General features: G+C 44.3%; 1 protein-coding gene across 2 annotated transcripts in view; it reads right to left on the bottom strand.

The window, feature by feature from the left end:
* Positions 1–19,051, bottom strand: part of KEU (Sec1/munc18-like (SM) proteins superfamily) — a 115,479-nt gene that overhangs the window by 70,714 nt on the left and 25,714 nt on the right. For both annotated transcript variants that reach the window (XM_086526753.1, XM_086526754.1), the window contains exons 3-4: positions 6,322–6,403; positions 1,924–2,002 (exon numbers count right to left, since the gene is read on the bottom strand). In XM_086526753.1, the coding sequence (XP_086382879.1) occupies positions 1,924–2,002; positions 6,322–6,403 (161 nt within the window). The remainder of the gene's footprint in view (positions 1–1,923; positions 2,003–6,321; positions 6,404–19,051) is intronic.

The following is a 19,051-nucleotide window of genomic DNA, read 5'->3' as shown; positions in this document are numbered from 1 at the left end:
CCACGTCATCAGTTGGCTGCGCAAGCCTTTGTGTGTGTGTGTGTGTGTGTGGGTCCTGCTTTATTTTAATTCCTTTATGTCTCTTGGGCCCCATCGGACGAGGTCCCATAAGTTGGTAGGACTTCTTCTTCTGTTGTTGCTTGTTCTTCTTAGGGTTTAGGCCCCTCGGCCGTGATCTAAAGGTTGGCTTTGCTCTTCACTGACTCGACACGTCAGCAGTTTGTGACACGTGCAGCAAACTATCCCGGCTAGTTGGATCGAAGATCTACTTTCAAAGCAACTAGCAAATCCAAGAAGCGTGTGCGTTCTGCAGATGACCTTAGTTCATGTTCACCTATTGATAGCTCGGAGAGCTGCTAATATAAAAAGAAGTTCCGAAAGAGGAACCAAACTTTAAGGCTAGTGCATCTGGAAGTGGAACTTTGTCGCTTCGTGTCACGACTACTTTGAGTTTTGAGTTGTTGAAGTTTTCCAAATCTATTCGTGCGTTCCTCTACGATTACCATCTTGTCAATGCCAAGCCGGTTACAATGTTCTTTAAGTGTTTGTTCAAGTTTTCAAGTCATAGTTATGCAATTTACTATGTGATGCGAATTTTACTGCTTGTCGACTATCAATTGTTGGTTCCAACCAATATCACCTTTAAATAGAATTGCAAGCTATAGACTTATACAAGTCATCTGCGCGGGCATGTATCTGTGCACGTACGGGTGCCCGTGTTTACATTGGGTTGGTAGGTGCATAGGTGTGTGTAAGTGGCACGAGCGTGTGACCTATTCTCTCTCTACTACTTGAGTGGCATGTAACCGTGAAAAGGCACCACGTGCCAACGGAAATAACAACTTGAGCAGAATCTTCAACACTTCACACTCTTGAACGGAGAGAAAACTTCACACTTGAGACAGGGAGTCCTCCAAGGCCCCTAGCTAAGCACCTCTTCTGGTATTTCTTTATTGATTGACTTCTCAGATCCAAAAGCCATGGGAGACTCGATCTACAACAAAATAATTTGAGTCTTCCTCAATACCCATATCTAAAGGCTCTTATAGCCTAAAAAGCAGCCTCTAAAAGAAAGAGGTGCCCCAAAGCTTAAAAAAAGTAACTGCTTTCAATAACTGCCGCTTAAAAGCTGCAAAATCCGGCACAAAACCCACGCCGATCACAGGCCTGTCCGCACAAATTTTGTTCCTAGATCTTGGTGCCGGTCAGGGTTGATGACTCCTCGTCCCTTCAAGTTTGGTCTTGGTCATGCCATGTCATCCAGTTGAGACATTACAACCCACCCCCACCCACCCACCCCTGCTTTTTAGAGAAAACTAATCGTCCCCGATTAAACCTTCAAAAAGAAATCCAATTCTTGAGCAAACACTGACTTCATGCATACATGCTAATGACCATCAGTCCCATTTTACCTAATTTAACCTGCATTAAATGTTTTAGCTCATTGTGTTGTTGTGTGTGGATGCATCTTGGAGAATGTAATGTCTAGCAGGAGAATTTGCATTTTCACAAAGGTTCTAAACTTTATTGTCATCAAAGGAAGATAAATGGGGACAAGACTTGCTTAGCTTAGCTGCCATCAAAAAGAACCCTAACATACATCTCTCAGCTACAGCCCAATTAATTGCACAAGGATCCTCTCAGCTTTGAATTTTTGCTACATGTCAACCAGACACAATAGAGTTCAAGCAAAAGAAGATTGGAATTTTTACACATGTTGTGTCTATTTGACCAACTTCTGACAATACAAACAACCTTGAAAACCTGTAATATCTTACCAAGCAGAGTTACCTAATAAAACCAATTGAAATTGTCTTGAACCATATATTATGACACATCCAACAAAACACATGGTTGTCACAAACCATACGAAATACAGATCCATACCAAATAAATATGAAGAAGCAAAAATTAGTAACTTACCTTTCTAGTTTAGGTTGAATAAAATACACTGCTTCTAGAGCTGGGAGAGGTTGTCTACGTTTATTCAAGTCCTCCACCACTACATGAGACACACAGACTCTCTCTCTCTCTCTCTCTCTCTCTCTCTCTCTCTCTCTCTAAAAGATTCAGAGCACGCTGGCCAGGCATGCACGACGCCCGGTCAGACTACTGACCATGGAGGAAATTGATGAGATTCGCCAACGAAGACCGATGCTAGATATTTTGTGATTCAGCTATCCCAACTACCCGCCCATTTTTGCTTAGTTTTCTGCTTTGCTCACATCGACCAATCTAGAATCCCATAATATATATCTTTGTTTTGTACTGTTGTTAGGTTATTTTGTTACTCTGACTTTGTATCAGATCCACCACCTTGTAACTTTCTGGTCTCATAGGTCACTATGGCCTTTTGAAGACGTTAATATAACATTTCATTTCTCTCTCTCTCTCTCTCTCTCTCTCTCTCTCTCTCTCTCTCTCTCTCTCTCTCTCCCCTACCCCGATGGAGAAGAGGAGCTACACAGTTTCAAAGGAGGCTACAGCAAAGGATTCAAGCCATACTCTTTCGTCGTCCAGAGTGCAGATGAAGATGGATCTCTACTCCCCTCCCATATTGTCTTCACATTGTACTGCTTAGTTTAGGGTCCCGGAGTATTTATATTTTGTTATCCTAGTTTAATTTATTTTGTTAATCTGACTTTGTATCAAATACACCGCATTGTAACTTTCTGGTCTCATAGGTCACTTTAGCCTTTTGAAGACGTTAATATAACATTTCATTTCATTTCATCTCTCTCTCTCTCTCTCTCTCTCTCTCTCTCTCTCTCTCTCTCTCTCTCTCTCTATATATATATATATATATATATATATATATATATATATATATATATCACATCTGACCAGATAAGAAGAGCCAGGTATAAACCTAGATGAATCCAGGAAGAGCCCAAATTCACATCAATAATGCCCATCTGTTGCATGAGGCGTTTCGTGAGATGATTCATGATGTTATTCCCCCACTCGTCATCCAAATGCACTTGATCCTGATATTGTTTGGTATCGTTTCATCATGCGCGTGCAATGTGTGATTCAAGATTAAGGCAAGCACTACTTGCATCAATTACGTGGGGATGTTGATGAGACTCGCGCTCGACATCGAGCGTTTGTGGATAAGGGATGTGCTTCAAAACAGTTTTTTTAGCACCTACACCATTCAAGGGCCTCTCAAACCATCAAGAGGGTTCTGCTCTGATCAGGCCCTTGGACCGCCTCAAAACGTGCGCTTGCTGATGCAATGGCTTCACACTTTGGAATTGTATTTGCTGCTCCTCTCCGGCTTCTGCTGAAACTCATCAAGCACGCCAACTTTTGTTATCTAAATGCATTCAAATCTCTCACCTTAGAATGCACAAGCAATGGAGGTTGATTTTGCTGAAAATGAATTGCACTCAATGTTACTTGCTCTCGGCCGATGGCGTTCCCCTGGTTGGGATGGGCTCGTTGTGGAACTTTTTCTCCTCTTTTGGGAGCCCTTAAAAGAGCCTCTACTCTACATGATGAATGTTGCGTGGACTAAGTAGAGCTTGGCAATACCTTGGAAAGAAGGCTGCTGAAATTATTACCCAAGCACTGTGAGCATTTCTCTCATTGGTGGTCGATCGCACTTATGCCGGTCATATACAAAATATTGGCTAAGATGATTGTACATCGCATCAAGGAGCCTCTTCTTGCGGGTACATCGGCTCAATATGGCTTCATCCCTTGTCACCAAATCATGGATAATTTGGCTAATGTCTTAATTGGAATGGACTATGCCAAATATACCTAGCAAGTAGACATTGAAAAGGTAAGATATTGAAAAGACCTTTCATACAATACAATGGAATTTCATTGCCGACACAATGCATGCCCTTGGATTTGGTCCTATGTTAGCCAATGTTGTATATTTCTTGTATGCTCATAGTACGTTTGTTGGCCTTCTTGATGGTGAGTTGACTGACCCTTGGCCACTTGGATGCTCTGCCAGACAAGGTTGCCCCCTCAGTGCCTTATTGTATGCCATTGCCACTCATCCCTTGTGGCATTTGGATCATTTGACTTCACTTGGTCCCCTTCACGAGGTTGCAATTACCCTCTGGAAATGACTTTCTTGGGAAGGCTTATGCCCATGACCAGGATGACATGCAAGAGATTATATAGGCATTGGATACGTTTGGGTTTGCGGTAGGCCTTATGGTCAATTTCCAAAAATCCAAAATCCTGCCTCTTAATGCACGTGATTGGCACCATCTGTTGTGGCTCGGGGATATTCTTGATCCGCAAGTGATTATCAGACACTTGGGGTATCCTATTGGCTAGAAGGTAACCAATACTCAGCAAGTGGATTGAATTATGCAACGCCTGAACGTCAAATCGCAATATTGGAAACTATCCACATGGCCATTACATATTCGGCTCCGTATTGTCCAGTGCATCTTAATGGCCTATGTTTAGTTCTACTTGTCATTGTTGCATTGGCCTCGTCCTCGCCTCACATCGCTCATGTATGATATTTTATCTCACTTGTGGCGCACTAATTCCCGCAAGAAAGGGCTCCGTTTGTTATCAATGGAGAAACTTTGCACTCCGAAGCGTTTTAGGGGGATGAATATTTTGGACCTTCGCCTCCACACTCTTGCGAGGAAGGCCATGTTATTACCTACTCTTGCCCAGTTGTCTCAGCCATGGACAGTCATGATTGCCTCACTATGTCATCATGTTAACACTTCCGCCTTTGGTCACTGGCAGACGTCCCTCTGGGAGATCGTGTTTGGCAAGATGGTCGGTCATATTGCTATTGCTCGGTTACCACTGGTTTACTCTTTGCTTGGAAGCCGTTACAGCTCATCTTTCATTGTATGGTAGACAACCGCCAAATGGGAATTGGCTCCGCTTGGCCTGTCAAAAGGAAGATGTATGTGTCAAATACTGTATGCATAAATTGTGCAAGAAGTTGTATCGGATTGTCAGATCTTTTCGAGATGCATCAGATCATGAGGAACTATGTGATGCACAAGAGGATTTGGATGATTTTTCTCATCTTCTTGACAAGGCAGAAGATTGGCATGAAGGTCGTGAAGGAAAAGGAAGAAAGTCGTGCTCTAGTATGCGCAGGATACAGATGTTACAAGAAGCTATTGAAGGCATGAGAGAGAAGTATGAAGATCGGTTTCAGGAGGAAGACGAAAGTAATGATGAGTGGGGAAATAGGGCATTCTCTCTTACTCTTGTTGACCAGTCGCCACACTAGGCATACTTCCTTTCTTGTCGTGGCATACACACAATGGATGATGTGGTTGACACGTCTAGGAATATGCTTCGTTTCCTCAAGCAGCTGCACGTTTTGGTTTGGACGTGCATTATCGTCAGATTTGGAGCGTGCTTGAGCACATTCTGGCTGCTTTCCTACCCATTCCACCATTGGCCAATGGATGTCGTACGTCAGATTGGACTTTATGGGACACCCCTTTTGTTGTCATTTCTGCCCGCAAGATTTATGCTTCTCTCCTGCCTGAGTCTTGGATGGCTAACCATTGTAATGCCCTATGGTTTTTGCATAAATCTGATCAATGGTGGAGAAAGGCTCTTAATTCAATTTGGAAGAGCCATTTGCCTCTAAAGGAACGCCTGTTTCTATGGCGCTGCTTGCTGGCAGTTTTCCCTGTTGGAACTCTCCTTAGTGTGCCTCACATCAGCTCTTCTTGTTGTGTCAGATGTTCAGCCTGTGATGAGACTGTCAGACACCTGCTTTGGAATTGTCGCTTCACCAGGGCCTTCCTTGACTGCATATCAGCTTGTATGCGCCTCTTGCTTTCCCTCCACAGTTTTCCACAAATGGTTCAGGGCTTCTGACATTCTCCCAGCTTCCCTTCAACGATTTGCAGTCTTCTTCCCGTGGGTCAGATTTTGGTCTCTAAGGTCCTTGTGGCGCCAACGCAATTTCCGAATGTTCCATCAGCAAGATGCTGATCCCTTTCCTTCCTTCAAGATTTCATTTAGGCAGCCCTTACATTTTGACCTTGATGTTATGGACATATGCCCGGATATCGTTCAGAGGATGGACAAAACGCCTACAAGATTCCTTCCAGCCACATAACAATTTCCTTGTCATTATCGTCAGCTCATCAAGGGCCAAAAACCATTGTTTAAATATACTACTATCTCCTCGAGAAACTTTGGTTAACAAAAGGCATACACCCAAAAACTTTGATTATGGAATTGCACCAAAGACACATGATATCAGCAGCTCTGTTAGAGTAGATTGCAGATTAGCAACACGTCAAAGAGCAAATATGACATAACCACCACAAATACTAAGGCAGGCAGGCAATGACTTACATGAAATGCCTTCATCTGTAATATCAGCCATTCTGCAAGAATTTGACATTACCTTTACTGTCACCTCATCCATAATTAGTACCTGCCTCATTACAAGAGTTGATCAGCACCATTGCCATGATCTGATGCTCGTCACATTCATGTTAGGACCAGAAAGCATGCTTGCTACATACCACTAGCAGCCAGACACAAAGTGTAGCCAAGTTTGCTATAGCAAATTATTATAAAAATAATGAAACCATCTCTTTCTGAGCACCAAGTCACTGTAAAAGAGAATAACTCGTCCAGCAACATATGAGATAATTTGCTTTACAAGAAAAGTGAAGGATAAAGTAGCACGATAGAAAAAGATCAACTATAGATAGCGCAACGGCATGGAAAAGCTTACCAGCAAACAAACCTTCATTAGAATTTCACACAGCCGATGACGACCAAGTTGGGAGGATCACAGTTATACGCTCTCGACAAAGGAAAACTTAGCTTTTGCTCTTAAATCTTTTACACCATCACATACCTACTCCAGCACTCTCTGTTTAGTATTATCAGAAAAGCTATCTCTGGTCTCAAGCTCCACGCTTCTATGTATGACCTATCCCATTACATTTCTTGGAATTTCTCGTGTCACCAGCTTTTGCGTCTTTACAAACTTTGCAAGGATGATTTATCTAAGAATTGGCTTTTAAAATTTTCCAATTTATGCTGCCTCTCAAATAATGCACTGTCATATCTATGTCATAGGAGGGAGATTTTGTCTAGGACAAAATTGACCTGGGTGTCCATCTCCCTGGACACTCTTTTTAATTCCGTTGAATCAAGTTGTTTGAAGAGTTAAAAGTTGACTAGAGTCTTGCAGATTCCCGTGGTTCACAAAATATTATCCAGCCACTTGAAAGAAATGATTACAGTGGTATATGAGCTTTGCTGCTACTTGCCCTCTACAAGTGGAAGCATGGTCCTCCGCGTGAATCACCACAGCATCCAAGCATGCAGATCATCAGGTTGGCCACGAAAATCCACCAAGTCAATCCATTCAGAAGTATTCAGACAAGACGTGCACAGGCTATGGTTCGGCAATTACTCTATTTGGCCGATCAGCAATGACACAACCTGACAAACGATGAATCGATTTGAAGGCACTACATGCTTATATGAGTTCTATTTATCGGCCTCCAAGGCGCAGATCTAGGGTTGATTTGCACACCCGATGTGAGAGAGTTCAAGGGCTGAATGCTGGCTGCAAAAATGCAGATCTGAAGCAAGAAAACGCAGCAGATCTGATGATGTATGCAGGCCTGAGACCACAGGAGAGGATAGACCAAATGATGGGCAGCAGGGACGCTCGTCCTAGGTGTAAATGGGGCACCTCAAGAGAGGAGAGAAGATGGCTGTAAAACACTGGTCAAAGGCTGCAATAGGAGGGCGCTGTCTGCTCCAAAGACGGTGGCAAAAGGGGGAGATCGTCTCAGCAAAATTGCTAAGAGAGAGGCCAGATGGGGGCGCCCTGGGAATCTTATGTCAAATGATGAAGGACATGGTCTTTTTATAGAGGAATGAATGGCCTCGAGTTCCAGCGCCAAACACCATCCAGGAAAAGAGTACCATCTAGTAAGCGCAATGTCTGCCCATATGGTTTTTGGCACTGCTCCCCGCTGTATTTCATAAACCAGTGATGGATGTGAGCTAGGAAAAGAATCGACCGGTTCCCCTAGACCTTATCTACATGATCATGTTGTCAGACGTCCACCAAATTGTAACAACAACCGACAAACACGTGTAAAAACTGTTTGTACAAGGTTGTTCCAAAGCTGGGAAAGAGTATGTGATGGACTTGTTAGGACATCAGATCGTACTAACAGACTCACAAAATTGCTAGAACTAAATCTCTTGGGACACTATAAACAAACCTTGTGATGTGCATGTGGATTCATGTGATGCCTATCTGGCATGACGCAGTAGATCAAAGGTTCGTTGTTTGCCCTTGATCACTTCCCTTGCCAATTGCAAACTCGGTCATCATCCAGTTCAGCTTTTCCGTTGCACCTTTGACATGGTATCAGCCAGATTGGTGATCTATGTGAGTTCCCGGTGCTGGTTTTTCATGACGAAAAGGAGCGCACATCTAGTTGCTGCTGTCGTTCACCCTCTTGGGGCAGCTTTGGCGTCGTCATGGGCTGGAGTCGCGGCAGTCCGTACAGTCTACCATGTGGCATTGTAGCGCAAAACGCAGGCGTTCGTACAGCTGCCACGTAATCAAGCTCCATGCAAGTCTTTGTGTGTGTGTGGGTCCCGCTTTATTTAATCTCGTTAGGTTACTTGGGCCCCATCAGACGGGGTCCCATAAGTTGGTGGGAACTCTTCTTTAAAAAAATAGGCCACTCGGCAAGGCTTTGTAAGTTGGTGAAAACTCCTTCTGCTATTGCTTCTTCTTCACTTAGGGTTTAGGCTCCACGGTCGAGATCTGCATGTTGGCTACGCTCTTCATTGGCTTGACACGTCGACAGTTTGTGACATTTGGGATCGACTTGTTTCACTGTATAATCGAGTGTCTCCGATGAAGTGGATTGCTTTGGAAGTGCAATTGTAGACCCTAGCGCCAAGAAACAATCATGAGGGACCGTATCAACAAGATGCAAGGGCTCTAGTTGGAGATACTTCATATGGGCACGAGACTCTCAAGATTGGATTATGGTGCTTCACGGTACACAACACCTTCGAAGGATTTCTTCTCCAACATGAAACGACACTGTTGTTGTTCCATCTTTACTGGCAACGAGTCAGTGATTCCTATTCACAATGAGGACACTACGGAGTTGATCACAAACGGCACAGGGAGAATGCATTAATCCAAGGTTCTTTCTGTTCCAAGTTTGGGTTTCAACCTTATGTCTGTTAGTATATACTTACCATGCCCACATGTCAATTCTGCCCACCATAATGTACGTTGCACAATTTGTAAGGCCCCATATGAATAGAAGCCAATAGTGCACATATATTTGGTGGATTCAAGCTTGCACGTTGATGAGGTCTTTATTTGTGATCGTAGATTGTACGGAGCGAATTCAGAGGCCCAAGCTTTTCAGGAAAGATTCGTCAAAACACCTTGGCCGGACGGCGATCGGAAAACGATCGGGAAACGTCCAGCCGGTGGCCGGTAAGTCAATGGCCGGTGGCCAGTGGCCGTGCGTCCAACAGTGCACGTCCTCAGCAAGACTTCCCCGGCAAGCCAACCTAGCGTTTTCCAGCCAACAGACCAAAGACCAGCCTAGCGTTTTTCATCAAGATCAGCCCTGGCGTTTTGCAATTGCAGATCAGCCCTGGCGACAGCAGATCTTTGCAAACTCCCCTAGCGTTTTTGCATCAAGAAGCAGATCAGCCCAGTGTTTTTCCATTGTAGATTTACCTCAGCGTTTTGCAAATTCACGGCGACAGATTCAGCCCTAGCAGTAGCGTTTTCAGTTTTCAGCAGTCAACATTCGCAGAATAGCCCCCAAACCTCACAGATCTCACCTTCCCACAGCAGATTCTCGTCGCAGAATTAGATCAGCCAAAGTTTGCAGATTCAGCCCGGAAAACGCAGATTTCAGCATCTGTGTTTTCGGCGGGTCGTCGTCATCGCCGTCGTCACCGACATAAGAGTCAGAATTCAGCAAATACAAGATTTGCACATTTCAGCCCTTAGCATTTTCAGATTTCAGCCCGTCTCGTCGTCGCCCTCATCGTCGGCAAGTCCATTGCATTGTAGAGATTTGTGCAATCAATAGTAGACCGCTCTCACCATAGAGAGTGGGGCCTTCGGAGGAGGGTTTGACAACATTCTGGTGTCGTATTCTTCTCTCTCTATTTCTCAGTCTGAACACCTTCATTCACAGTGTTTACCACTTTTGTTTGTGATCATTTGCACTCTCTCACTAAAGGAACGGAAGGCTCTCCTTCCGTAAGTAAAAGGAACCTTGAGCACACTTCGGAGCACTCATCTTGAGCAAATTTGAGATGGGACACACTTCCTATATATGTCCTTACAAAGGAGATAAGCCTCCCGAGTAACCTCCCGTCAAGAAAGTCAAAACCAGTGAGACTTGTTTCGGACATTTATACAATTTCTATACCCAATGCTTCCAAGGGATCGTGCAAAGCTTATGGAAATATTTGCGGCCACAAAGGACTTATCTTCTTTGATCTCGAAGCCACTAAAAATTTTGTCCATCCAAAATTTCTTAAGCTCATGGACTTTGAGTACGACCAGTTAGCTAGAGGCATTAAGCAGAGTTGGCTACAAGAGATACACGTGCAGTTGTCCTGCTTACTAGCGCCCTTCCTATCACCATTCAAGAGAACCATGGCAAGGCCGACTTTCACATCATGAAATTGGGGCATTGCGACTCTCTTTTGGGAATGCCTTGGCACGATCAAAATGATGCTACCATTCAGATCCGCAACAGAACCATCACCCTTAACTAGGATCACAAGGCAATTGTCCTTCGAGTCCGACTTATAGAAACCAATCTCGAATGATGTTTGTTTTGCTACGTATTTAGATACTTTTAGAACATTGATTGAGAATACTGTTTGGGAATAGATTACATATGTTTTAAAATTGTCTTGATGCCAATTGAATTTTATTTGACGCCTGTTGCAATGCTAATTTCAATGCTATAATAATCTCTAAACGAAGAAGACTACAATCTAGGGAGCGTTTAGTTGTACTTGGAACCTCCAAACGATGCACGTTGCGGTTTGGGGAGCATTTGGTTGAACCTGGAAACCTTTGAACTACACAAACTACTATCTAGGGAATGTTTGGTTGTATATGAATGTCTATATGTTTTGTGACTACATATGTGTATCTGTGTCAAGTGTAAGCCTTTTATGAAGCGTATGAATGTAGTACATCACTAGTTCTAATTTGGATGAGATAGATTGGGTATGTGGTCTTAGTGCATCGATACACCCCTGAAAGATCGACGCGGTCTGGGTGCAATGGCTAATAATTGCTAAGTTGAAATATCAAAGAGTTCTTATGCGGATGAGATGACTGGATAGAAATCTAATTGCGGAGAATGTGTTGTTTAGATGAAGGCAATGTCTGTTAAAGGATTGGATTGAGTTGTGCAGGTGTAATCGTCGACAATTACTCTTCCTTTCACAACGGGTATGTCACAAAGTGATGACGTGGCAATAACCTGTAAAGCAAAGCCACTAAAGAGAACCGCTTTCAATGCCCAAAAATTGATGATGTGGCATGCTATACGGATTTCTGCGATTTGAGGCACGAAATCTCGGATGCTAACATGGCAGCCTACACACAAGTGAACAGTGCTTTTCAGCCTAGCTTTTGTATTTGATGCTTTTGGTTTTGGGCATAGTTATAGGCAATGGCCATTTTCAAGTCCATGTTCCCCGTTCCCATCCCAATTCCCTGTTCCTTGTTTTAGACATGAGTATCTGAAACAGAAAATGGCATTTCATGCATGTTGCCGTTCCCCGTTCCCTGTTCTGATTTCCCGTTCCAGGTAACTATGGTTTTGGGGCCAATGCATTTGGGAGTGGAGACTCCACCACTCCGTGTCTACTGTGTGGATTCTCTCTCTCTCTCTCTCTCTCTCTTTCAAAATGTTTGCCTTCTTCGCAGATTCAAAGATATGGATCCAGATAGGATCTCTCATAGAGCCTTCATTGCATCTAGAGAGATGGCACAGGCAAGGGACACTAGCTCATGGTATGCCCAGACAAGAGATTGGCTAGCTCAGCACGGTTTTGATATTGATAGACTACCACCACTCCAGTATGACACCCAGGCCCCGACCTATACCCTCTCACGCTCTGAGCGGAATAGGGTCATCAGACAGGAGATATGGCATACATATATTCAGAGGACATGGCGCAGGCCCACAGACACCCTACCTCCTAAAATGCTATATTACTATGAGCATTTTCTGAGGTTCTCAGAGTAGGGATTCATTGAGATTCCATCATACATGCAAGAGTACATGCCACACCGACTTCGGGTCAACATTGGCCAGCTACGAGTGTCATCACATCAGCTAGAGATTGAGAGTGGCAGAGCCAGAGGCATACCACGAGAGGAGCGTACATGCCGGATTTGCCATACGGAGGTGGAGAGTGAGGAGCATTTTGTCATGAGATGCCCAGCATATACAGAGTTGAGAGAGAGATATGGCATTGGAGACTCATTACAGCAGCATATGATAGGCCGAGAGCAGAGGAGGTTTGGCCAGTTCCTGGTTGCGGCTTTAGAGGTTCGAGGGCAGTTGTTACAGCCACGCCAGAGTCAGGATAGCAAGACACAGACTACCATCACACAGTTTTTCCGAGGAGCAGGACCAGACCCACCCACACTACCTACACAGAGTAGAGGGCTTACCCTTCTGCAGGCAGAGTCTCAGAGGGCACGTCGAAGACCGAGGCTCCCAGGATACAGGACACATGGGTGTCACCAGAGGGAGATCTCGAGGATACTAACCTTACACCATCAGTATCTAGAGCAGAGTCATGTACCAGCACCAGGAGATCCAGCATTCCAGAGATACCAGAGCAGGCCACCACCGATGTACCACATTCTCTACCCTACATATGTTGCTTGTTTTTAGATACCCTCCCTATCATCTCATGGTGGTATCACCTTGCAGCCCCTAGTTGAGCCTGATGATGCGTGAACACACCTCGACACGAGGACCCACACTATACATTGTACACCACATGCACCACCCTACCACACCCTCTTGCATAGTATAGGCTCATTTCAGTTTGTACCCTTTTTTTTATTTTCCGATGCCTAGAGCATCAACACATGTATATGATATTGTGTCATAGGTCGAGTTCGGCCTTTCGAAGACGTTAATAAAGCTCTCTCTCTCTCTCTCTCTCTCTCTCTCTCTCTCTCTCTCTCTCTCTCTCTCTCTCTCTCTCTCTCTCTCTCTCTCTCTCTCTCTCTCTCTCTCTCTCTCTCTCTCTCTCTCTCTCTCTGTGTGTGTGTTCAATTGAGTTTGAAGCACTAAAGTTTGTTCCAATTATGTTCTTTTAGTTGGTGCATGGTGCTTGTCAATTACACACTATCCATTTTCCATTCCTAGCGTGCCGTAGCCATCAAATGTGTTGATTTTCATTCTTGATTTGAGTCCACATACATTGTTGGCTCTAGATGAGTGTTATGCACAAAACTAGATCATTGACTCAGGTGCTAGTTTTTCATGTTACTCCACATAGGGAGTGGTTCTCCAAGTATGCTCCCACCCATGGTTTGGTCAAGCTTGGTGATTCCTATCAGGTCGAGATTTGTGGCACTAGGGATGTGAAACTATGCATACATAACGGCATTAAGTTTATGCTTCGAGGTATCAGGCGTGCTAAGTTGACTAGACGTTTGGTATCAGCCGGTCAGCTTAATGACTTGGGCTACACTACTGTCTTTGTAAATGGATCTTAGATAGTTCGCAAAGGGAACTTGGTTATCTTGAAGGAGCAAAAGTCTGGCTCAGTGTATTCTTTGTATGTCTCTTCTTTGAAAGAGAATTCCATCTATGTTGCCGAGTTGTCTTCTTTAGGGTTGTGGCATAGCCGCTTGGTCATATGAGTCGAAAAGGAATGAAACAACTTCAGCATTTGGCCTACTCACCTGTGTTAAATTATTCTGATTTTAGTCTGTGTGAGCATTGTACATATGGCAAGCAAACTAAGCTTACTTCTTCGCCATTGAATAAAGAGTTAGGCAACCCTCTAGACTTGGTACATAGTGATGTATGTGGGCCTAATGCCGCATAAGTCTCTAGGGGGGTACTATATTTCCTAACGTTCGTAGATGACTCTACAAGTCAAGTGTGGGTCTACCTCTTGAAGAGAAAAGAAGAAGTCTTTGCTACTTTCCAAAAATTCCTTGTGTTGGAGTCATGTAAGGGTTAGACTCTCTATTAGTCACTGACTGCGGAGAGCCAACTTGATATCAAGAGCCTACTCAGAAGGAAGATAGCGTGAAGTGGGAGCAGACTGTGCAATCAAAATACAATTCGTATAAAAACAGATACAAGACAGAAGATCCCGAGCCTAAGTATAAGGCTAGATTGGTTGCTAAAGGATTCAAGTGAAAGAAAGGCCTGGATTTCGATGAGATTTTCTCTCCAATAGTCAAGATAACTACATTTCGTGTTGTGCTTGGATTAGTGTGCCATTGAAGCATGGAACTTGTCCAAATGGACGTGAAGACGACATTTCTTTATGGAGATCTGAAAGAGAATGTTTACACGTCCTTCATTCAGCCCCAGATCGACCCCTTGGTGGCCCCACATCGAGAAGGATCCAAAGGTGCATCAAATCAACAGCCCCAAAGGTGCCTCATCTGGGGGAGTTACCGTGGCGACATTCCCCATTCGAGTCTATTGAGTCTGCACTTGAGGTATTGCATGTGTGTACATACATTTACGCAATCAAAAGCAAATACCACATCGGTAACGGTGTGGGGGGCCCTTGAGAGGGTTGGTTGGGACCCCATCGGGTGTCATTCTCTTCTCTCTCTTTCTCTCTCCCACTACACATCTCTACCGCACTCTTCTCATTCCCTCTCTCAAGAAAAAGTAAAAGGAACCATCATTCAAGCTAAAAGGAATCACTAACGCAAGGAAAAGAAGTAAAGGATTTTTTAGTGTAAAACCTAGACCTTCAGCATATTCAATTCTGTTGCACTTGATATTGGTATGAGAGCTTTGAAATTTTTTGCACTAATCCACTAATCTTTGAATTCTTTGTTTTCTCTGTTTGAGTGTGTGTTGTAGCGTTTCGCCCAAGAACGCTTCTCTCACTCAGGGAATTGCAAGCATGTCATTGCATGTAGGTCCGTGCGCCTTGAGCGTAGGAAAGGCAAACACTCTATACCGGGGGTTGCATCTGTGGTGCACCTGCGAAAGGGTAGTTGACTTGGCGTGCGCGCTCGGCCACCTCGACATAAAGAAATCGTAGCATGGATATTTGCAGTCATAACTTCAACATGACAGATCGCATAGTTGAAGACATGCATTGGAAACATGAAGATGTTGATTGCGAGTTTCAAGATTTGTTAGCGGTCTATGACGACAAAGGAAGGGGCCATCCAAATCAGCCTATTAGCTTTGGAGTCTTGGCATTGTTTGAAGAACCATATATCCCATCTGCTTGAAAAATTCCATAATTCTAGAAGAGGCATTGCATCGTCATCAATCTGTACACATCTTTGGCAGCACATTAGGTCCACACAATCTGCATCTTCTTAGCAATCGGTAGCTATCAATCCGGAGCCAAAGGGTTCCAATCCGAGGCAACCACCACGGGAGTTCGCAGGCATTGTGAGCCTGCATTCGCAACCACATACGTTGCAGGAACGAGGATTCATCTAGAGCTTCCATCATACGGCAATCTAGTCAATTGTCGAAGCCCCAAGAGGAGCCTCTAGGAGTTACTTGCCGGTTTCCTGAGAGATCATATAAAGGACTTGCCATGGTTCATGGACATTCCAAAGGACATATCCAGCTTCATCTCCCATTCGACGTTGCTCTCGCCAATCTTCCTGCGTAGGGGCAGCATAGGCTGGCCGGTAACCTTCGTGGGCATCGGCATTTGCATATCCAGCCATTCGCTCTATGAGCATCCATTTGATTTGCAGTTTGGTTCACGCCATCCGAGATGGGGCAGCAAAGGTTATTGTTTGCCAACAAGGGCACCGTTGATCCAAGAGGAAATCCATTGGTTGCGAGTAGATGCATCATCTCCATCCATCTCCTTTGAACATTTCGATATCAACCGGAAGCCTCTCCCTCAAAAGTCATCATGGAGGACGTCTCAAAGGAACTTCATCGGAGACCATCTTATGGCATGCATGGAGTCCGATACCAATACCTCAGCTTAAGCAGGAGGGGATGTCACGTGCACATGGCTCTATGTGCCACATGGACATGCTTCATGGACTTCCAGAGCCATTTTTCCACTTCTTCCTAGATAGCAGTGTCTAGAATCCTAGGAGGATTAGTACCGGCAATTTTGTAAGCCTGTTTGCAAGACATGCATGTCTGGACGAGTCCATTAGATTAGGTTTTTCAGTTTTGGAACCCTCTTGCACAAATGGTTTGTACACGCGTTTTGACAGATGTTATTACACTACGATGGGCATCTAGCATGACATCCATGTAGTTTTTGTCACAAGACGGGCACCACGTGCCAATAGAAAAGAACAGATTGAACAGACTTTTAACACTTCAATAACACCTAAACTGAAAGAGAGAGACGACACACGACACAGAGTGGCGGAATGCCACCCCAGAGATTATTGGCCCCAAACCTTGGCGCCCCTTTCGGTATTTCTTTATATTGCATCAACTTAGTACAAGCCGATACTCCAGACTCTGCACCTTCTCCAGGAAGCATGCCAGAGAATGAGCCCTAACCTCATATTTAAAGGCCCTTGGCCTGAAAAGCAGTTACAGTGAAAAGCCTTCAAAACTCAAAAGCTTCTAGTCCAAAAGCAATGCCAAAAAGCTGTCAGTGTAATTTACGAAAATCCGTACAACTGCCACGTCAGCAACCAGCACAAAACACGGAATTCCATACAGCCTGTCACATCATCAATCAACGTAATTTTCAAAAAAAACTGCCACGTCATCAGTTCCACGCAATTTTCTTCAGTGTGTGTGTGTGGGTCCTGCTTTATTTTAATCCTTTATGTCACTGGGGCCCCATGGGACGGGGTCCCCATAAGTTGGTAGCACTTCTTCTTCTTCTGCTACTTGTTCTTCTTAGGGTTTAGGCACCTCGGCCTGCATTTACGAGTCGGCTCCTTTCTGCAGGGCTTTGACACGTCAGCAATTTGTGACATCTCCCCTTCTTGAAAAAGAGTAATCATCCGCGATTACAGCATATCTGCAAAACAACTCAAGTTAGCTCAAAAATTTCCGAGGGTCATTCCGAGGGACATTGCGAGGGACAATCCGTTTGCTCTTTTTGTTAAGGAGTTAGCTTCTCCTTCCGGCTCTTTTGATCAAGAAGTTAGCTTCTCCTTTCGTCCAGATCGGAACTCTTGATATTCCGGCGTAGTAAAATTAGCCATCACACCCAGACCGTATTGATCTTCCACGGGTGTCTTGATGCACTAAAATTACATACCCAAGCAATCTCATCCAATTAGGAATATTCAGTGGTTGGCACATCACAAGTTAACACAAATGCTCACATATGCATGTTACAAGACATAAAAACATAAAGCCGCCGATGAAAACTCCTCCCGCATAACCTAACAAGGTCCGGGCCGGGAGATATTCAACGACTCCCTCATCACTCCTCCCGCATAACCTAAAAAGGTCCATCCCGGGAGATATAGAGCCCTTTTACAACCAAACGCCCCCAGACCGCAGCCTGTGTCGTTTGGAGATGCTGAGAGTAACCACTGCTCAGACTTCTTAATACTCCTCCCGCATAACCATCCAGATCCGGGCCGGGAGTCGCAACAACAATTATTTTACAAGCATACAACCAAACACTTCCCAGACATCCCGTCTGCGTCGTTCGAAGGTTCAAACAATAGCAAAACAACATTTCTCACTACTCCACCCGGGAGTAAAATCACCAATCATTGAAACCAGTATTAAAACCAGAGTCAAACATTTCAAATTGGCACCAAGACAGGTTCAAAACAGATACCATCCATTTCAAACAAGATCACCAAACAAGTTCTCAAACAGATTTCAAACTTACAAAGCAATCTCGACATCAGCCGAGCTCGAAAAGTGGACTGACTTTCAATCGTGACACCTGCACCAAAAATTAGGGTTAGATTCCTTTCATAAGGTCGTAGCCGAGCATAGCATGGTCCATCAACTCTTGGAGAGACAATGTTCCTCTGGCGGCGATGGTAATCCCAAATCATAGCAGTCACACCGGACCTCCGAGGTTATCAACAAGAGGCACCTGTTTGGAGATGTAAAGAAATTTCAAGTTATAATCTGCTAGGGTTTCCATGTCAAGCATTTCAGGATACCCCACTCTGCCAGAAGTTGCACTCCGAAGAAAGATGTACCATATAACTTCGGGCAAAAATTTTCTTAAAAGCTTGCCAAGTCCTTGGAGTGTGTTGCTTGGTAGTTGTAGACATCGACATTTGCATGGCACTGCTTTTTGAGAAAAGCAATGACTTGAAACAAATCTTGGATCCTTCTATTACAAGTGATCTTGAAGGCTTATGCCCTATAAGACATGAGCGGTGAAGACGGGAGCGCGCCCGATGCACGATGAAGTAAGGGTGGGAGTGGCTAATAAGTCCCAGGGTCGGAGGCCTAAGATACCTCAAATAAGATTCCAATAGCTATGTCTGCTCTTTGGTAGGACTGTTATGCTTTCAGAAAAGCACACGCCTGATGCTTTGATACCACTTTCACAAGACGGGCACCATGTGCCAATAGAAAAGAACAAACCGAACAGACTTTTAGCACTTCAATAACAGATGAACTGAAAGAGAGAGACGACACGTGACTCGAAGTGGAGGAATTCCACCCCAGAGAGTATTGGCCCCAAGCCTTGGCGCCCCTTTCGGTACTTCTTTATATTGCATCAACTCAATACAAGCCGGTACTCCAGACTCTGCACCTTCTCCAGGAAGCATGCCAGAGAATGAGCCCTAACCTCATATTTAAAGGCCCTTGGCCTGAAAAGCAGTTACAATAAAAAGCCTTCAAAACTCAAAAGCTTCTGCTCCAAAAGC

The sequence above is a fragment of the Adiantum capillus-veneris genome, chromosome 13 (assembly GCF_014529385.1).
Source record: "Adiantum capillus-veneris isolate H3 chromosome 13, ASM1452938v2, whole genome shotgun sequence".
NCBI lineage: Eukaryota > Viridiplantae > Streptophyta > Polypodiopsida > Polypodiales > Pteridaceae > Adiantum > Adiantum capillus-veneris.
Note: the sequence above shows the minus strand (reverse complement) of the source record. Positions and strands in the feature narration are given on the sequence as shown.